Here is a 6,149-nt window from a genome sequence, read left to right as displayed (position 1 = left end):
GTTTGTTTACATCCTTAGAAAAAGCCAGGTCTCTTCACTTCAGTTTGATCATGGCTCTCCAGAAATTACTCCAAGTGGGCAATTCACATGTAGTGCTTGTGTAATGGTAAGAGTCAATAAGTGAAATCTTTCCACCTGGAAGGGAGTATTTTGCAATTCTCTGGCTAGAAGGGCAATACTCCCTTCCCCCATGGGCCTTATTGTGCTGTAAAGGGATCTGAAAGCTTCTTAAGTCACGGTCTGCAAGCATCTCCTAGTGCCTCTACAAACAACACGTGTGAGCACAAGTGGGAGTGTGCAGTGCCTATAAAGTCACCGTGTAGAGCCTGGCATGGGGAGGTGCACCACTGGGTTCCTGCTCTCTGCTCAGCTGTGCTGTTGTGATGGGTGAGTAATCTTCCCAGCACATTCAGGTGTGCTGCTGGGCTCAAACCAGACCTGCATGGGGTGAGTATACAAAGGTACAAGGAGACCAGCAGGACAGCTGCCATAACCATGGCCTGGCACCTCGATCTTAGAAGGGATGCAGACCAAAGCAGTAGGTGACATACATCCATGTTGTCACCTTATGCTTTTTTGCAGGTTACCTAAATCCTGTCCCATTAGTATGGAGGCCTGCATTTCAGCTTGGTCCTTTCCCCTCCTGATCCCCTCCTAATCAGCACATGTAGCACTTGTGATTGCACAGGGGCCCTTCCCCACCTGGGACTGGCATCTCCCCCAGCACTGAGCTGATGCAGAGTGTGGGGTTGTACTGGTGGCCACCAACAGTCCAGTGGTTTGGGGTCATGTCACCATGTGCACACAAGAGACCTTCTCCTATCCACCTGGTAGCTGGCATCTGTAGCATGGGACTCATCCTCTGGATCTTGGTCCTGCAGCTCTGCATTCCCTGGTCAGAGCTCCCCAGGGCTGCCAAGGGGCGGGGGGCTGCCCAGGGGTCCTGATGGTGCTGCACCTTTCCCTCCCCAGGGCTGCAGGCTGAGACACGCCAGCTCCACGGGAACCATTTCCTCCTGCCCATGGTGGTGGTGATGCTTCTCCACTGCGTAAGTGCAGGTCCAGGAATGCCCACCGCCAGCTCGCGGACTGGTGAGTATGGACACGACTGGGGGAAGTGGCACCAAGGGCAAGAGAGCTTCTGCCTGGCTCAGCAGACCTTGGGTCTGCCAGGTGCTAGACAGGCTGTCATGCAGACAGACTGGCTGAGACATCAGACAAGAACTCCTCAACATACAGACTCCTGAACTCTTGTAAAGTAAGCAGCCTGACCCATGTCAAGCCATCCTTTGGTGGCTCCAGGCTGAAGCCAAGGGGCTTCTGCCTAAACAGTTCCATCAGAGCATGAAAAGTTATCCCAGTACTTTATTATTTACTTATGTATTTATCTGTAGTTTTTGTTGAGTCTTTACCCCCTCCGTGCAGGCAGGGTAATGTTCCATGCAAGATGTGTGCCAAAGATAAGCAGAATTCATGGGCTGAATTTGAAGAACCCGCAGTATATTGTCCATCATCAGATGCAAAACATGAAAAACAAATTAGACGGCAGATTAGTTTGGCAAGTAAATGATGACAGATAAGTCTTGTTAATAGATGAACTGAAGCAAGCTGGGGGAGGAGATGGCTATCAGATCAAGGTAGAGCCTACCCTTCTTATGCAGTGCCACGACCCCAAGGGTAAACATAAATTTTCATTACATATCCTCACCCAGTGGAGTGTTTTGCACACTTCTGATCTTTGCTGGAGGCGCATCTCAGAATGTCAAGGGCCCAGTAGCAGGCCAGCTTTGCCTGGAAGACATGACTGGCATGTGGGAGATCTTTTCCCCCTCCATCTTGGCCAGATGCCTCAGCAGCTCCAAATGCAAGGGCAAGTCACGAGCAGGGTGCTTAGCAAGGCCAGTCTTGTTCTCCATACAAAAGAGCCACTGCCAGTGCAGAAAAGACCACAGATAAAAGTGTCCCTTTTTGTGCTGAGTCCTTACTCTCTTCTAGGAGCTCCTCATTGCCCACACAGACTCATACAGCCCTTCTCTCTCCCACCCCACTCTCTGCTGCAGTTCCTGTTGCAGGGTTCCCTGCAGACTGCAGCCACCTTCGCAAGACCAGCCCCAGCGGGGTGTACGTCATCCAGCCGGCACAGTCGCCCCCCCGCGTGGTGTGGTGTGACATGGACACCGAAGGCAAGGGCTGGACTGTTGTCCAGAGAAACTCTCATGACACTGAGATTGCATGGAAGCAATCCTGGACCACCTACAAGTACGGCTTCGGGAACGTGCGGGGCGACCACTGGCTGGGCACCGAGTATCTGCACCTGCTGACACAGCAGGGCACCTACAAGGCCCGCTTCGTTGTGCGGGACAAAGCCAACGTCACCCACTATGCCGAGTACGACATCTTCAGAGTGGAGAGCGAGAGCAGCGGATACCCGCTGAGGCTGGGACGGTTTTCTGGTGAAGGGGACGACTATCTGACCAGCTACTACCCCAAGAAGGGTGGCATCCATGACAACATGAAGTTCAGCACGGTGGACAAAGACCAGGACCAGTACAGCGGGAACTGTGCCAGCAGCTATGGGGGGTGGTGGTACGACAGGTGCCAGAATGTCGTGCTCAATGCCAAGAAGTACATCCTCTGGCCAGGATTCTGTGATAAAGGTGACTGCACATCATCCCTCATCCTGGTCAAACCCACCGACGTGTGCTGACTGTGCCAGACGTTGGGGAAGTACCACTGTCCGCAGCCCAGTGCTCCGTCCCTGTGCCTACCAGCCCTGTGCCAGCCCTGCTGGGCGCCCCGTGCCACCTGCAGCTCCCTCATGGCCACCAGCTCCAACACTGCAGTTCTGGGGCTTGGGAGCAGTCTCCTGGAGCCCTGGGCACATGGGCAGCTTTGTCCAGTGCTGCTGTGTTGGCTGGCACCGGGACGCAGGCGCTCCTTTGAGATGGGTGAAGAGGAAAAGTGCAAGTTCCCTTCTGCAATCAGCATCTCCCCGCTTCGCTCCTCAGTCCCATAATTGCTACCCACACTGTAAGAAATCAGCTACAATAAACCCCAGAGTCAGACTTCGCTGCCTCATGTCTCCTTGCTATATCAATAATGTGAATAAACAGAGGAAGAACCACCCTGTCCAGTTAGGGAGGGTGGGTGCATTATACGGTGTGCTCACACAGATCTCCTCCTGGACAAGGAGATGCACACACCCAAGTGGCCCCAAACCTCCCTGGAGCACACACAGCACATCTTTCCCATGGCTAGTGTGCAGGCTGCTCATCCTGAGATGGTTTTGTCAGGCAGTGCTGGGCCACATCAGCTGTTGAGATGATGATCCTCCTGCACTGAGCTGGTGCAGAGCAAATGTGCCATGCAGGGGTTTTCTGCTGATGTTTATTATTTTGCTTTTATTCTAAAGTGCTCAAAGACTCCTCAGCAGAACACATGAAGCTCATCCCCTCTACTGCTGGCTGTCCTGAACATGTCCCTCTGGTGTGGTTGCTTTACACAGCACTGTACAGTTTTTATACTGAATTCTGACTGCAGTTTGGTTCTCAGATCTCTGGATGCTCCCACTGTGCATTGAGAAGTGACTGTGACTGGTCAGCAGGGCCAGACCACAAGATGTTTGCCCAAAATCTGCCTCTGTCTGTCCAAGGCTGGGTGGTTGCTCCATGTTGGGAAGGGAAGAATTTCTTCCTCATCTCAACCTCTCCTCTTTTAGTTTAAATCTTTTACCTCTTGTCATCTAACTATGTTCCCTGATAAAGAATCCCTTCTCAGCTCTCCTGTATGCCCTGTTAAGTGCTGGAAGGCTGCAGCGAGGTCTCCTCTTCTCCAGGCAGAACAGCCCCAGCTCCTCAGCCTGGCTCCACAGCAGAGGTGCTCCAGCCCTCTGAGCCCTCCTCTGGACCCGCTCCAACAGCCCCACATCTTTCTTGTGCTGGGGGCCCCAGGCCTGGACGCAGGACTCCAGGTGGGGCCTCACGAGGGCAGAGCAGAGGGGGACAGTCCCCTCCCTGCCCGCTGCCACCCCTCAACCTTAGCAAAGATAACACAGCTCAACAAACTGTTAGTCACTTACTAAGGATCTGTTCTGGCAGAGCCTCTTAACATCAAGGCACAAGAAAACACTGCAGCAAGTGTAGGGAAATACTGCAAAGACTGCTATTTGCTGCTGCTCTTTCCTGTGGGCATGAACAAAATTGGAAGACAGAACATGGGCAGAATCAAAGGCTATAAAGACTTGTGAGCACAATTGGAAAATGTTAGAGCCCACATCTTCTCAGTTTTGCCAGCTTAAAGAAAGAGAGAAGCCTGAAATAGATATGTAATGCACATCATCTGGCTGCGAGGCTGGTGTTGGAGTGAGGGTTTTGGTTTTTACAACAATGGGGCTTTTTGTGAAGATTATAACCTGCCTGGGAGGGGTGGGATCCAGAAGAGGCCGGGCAATCCATGGCAGCAGGCTGGCCAACCCAGCATAGGCAGGCTTTAAACTGGAGGACCTGGGGTCAGGGTCCATAAAGGCAATCCCATTATGAACCAAGGCAGTGAAGATGCTCTATTTCACAGAATCACAGAATCACAGAATTGCCAGGGTTGGAAGGGACCTCAAGGATCATGAATCTCCAACCCCCCTGCCACACGCAGGGCCACCAACCATTCCACCTAATGCTAGACCAGACTGCCCAGGGCCCCATCCAATCTGGCCTTGAACACCTCCAGGGACGGGGCATCCACAACCTCCCTGGGCAGCCTGTTCCAGTACCTCACCACTCTCTCCGTAAAGAATTTCCCCCTGACGTCCAACCTAAATCTCCCTTCCCTCAGCTTAAAACCATTTCCCCTTGTCCTGCTGTCACTCACCCTTTCAAAGAGTTGATTCCCCTCCTCTTTGTAGGCTCCCTTTAGGTACTGAAAGGCTGCAATGAGGTCACCCCGCAGCCTTCTTTTCTCCAGGCTGAACAAGCCCAGCTCTTTCAGCCTGTCCTCATAGGGGAGGTGCTCCAGTCCCCTGATCATCTTCGTGGCCTTCCTCTGGACCCTCTCCAACAGCTCCCTGTCTTTCTTGTACTGGGGGCTCCAGACCTGGACACAGTACTCCAGATGGGGCCTCACAAGAGCAGAGTAGATGGGGACAATCACCTCTCTGTCCCTGCTGGCCAGCCCTCTTCTGATGGAGCCCAGGATACCATTTACCTTCCAAGCCACAAGGGCACACTGCTGGCTCATGTTAAGTTTTTCGTCTACCAAGACCCCCAGGTCCTTCTCCACAGGGCTGCTCTCAAGGACCGCTCCTTCCAGTCTGTAGGGATGCCTGGGATTCCTCCGGCCCAAGTGCAAAACTCTGCACTTTGCCGTGTTGAACCTCATCAGGTTCACCCAGGCCCACCTTTCTAGCCTCTCGAGGTCCCTCTGAATGGCATCCCGTCCTTCAACCATGTCAACCACACCACTCAGCTTGGTGTCGTCAGCAAACTTGCTGAGGGTGCACTCGATTCCGTCATCGATGTCATTGATAAAGATGTTAAAGAGCACCGGTCCCAAGACAGACCCCTGGGGGACGCCGCTCGTTACCAGCCTCCACCTGGACATGGAGCCATTGATGACCACCCTCTGTCTGCGGCCTTTCAACCAGTTTCTTATCCATCGAGTGGTCCACCCATCAAATCCACATCCCTCCAGTTTGGAGAGAAGGATGTGGTGGGGGACCATGTCAAAGGCCTTGCTCAAGTCCAGGTAAATGACATCGGTCGCCTTTCCTTTGTCCACCGATGCCGTCACTCCATCATAAAAGGCCACCAGATTGGTCAAGCATGACCTTCCTCTGGTGAAGCCGTGCTGGCTGTCACGGATCACACGCCCATTCCTCATGTGATCAAGCATGTCATCCAGGATGATCTGTTCCATGATCTTCCCAGGCACAGAGGTGAGACTCACCGGCCTGTAGTTCCCGGGGTCCTCCTTGCTTCCTTTCTTGTAAATGGGAGTGACGTGACCCTTCCTCCAGTCATCTGGGACAACACCAGACAGCCACGACTTTTCAAATATGATGGAGAGCGGCTCGGCAACCACCTCAGCCAGCTCCTTCAGAACCCTGGGATGCACGCCATCCGGCCCCATAGACTTGTACACAATCAGTCTCATGAGGC

General features: G+C 53.1%; 1 protein-coding gene across 1 annotated transcript; it reads left to right on the top strand.

Moving 5' to 3' along the window:
* Positions 1–332: 332 nt before the first annotated feature.
* Positions 333–2,835, top strand: LOC116227875 (fibrinogen-like protein 1-like protein). Its single transcript, XM_031591368.2, has 3 exons — positions 333–387; positions 973–1,092; positions 2,061–2,835. The coding sequence occupies exons 1-3, from the start codon at positions 384–386 to the stop codon at positions 2,705–2,707; spliced, it is 771 nt and encodes a 256-aa protein (XP_031447228.2). The 5' UTR covers positions 333–383; the 3' UTR covers positions 2,708–2,835.
* Positions 2,836–6,149: the final 3,314 nt, after the last annotated feature.

The sequence above is a fragment of the Phasianus colchicus genome, chromosome 21, assembly GCF_987193195.1.
Source record: "Phasianus colchicus chromosome 21, bPhaCol1.hap1.1, whole genome shotgun sequence".
Taxonomy (NCBI): Eukaryota; Metazoa; Chordata; class Aves; order Galliformes; family Phasianidae; genus Phasianus; species Phasianus colchicus.
This window is presented reverse-complemented; position numbering and strand designations above follow the sequence as displayed.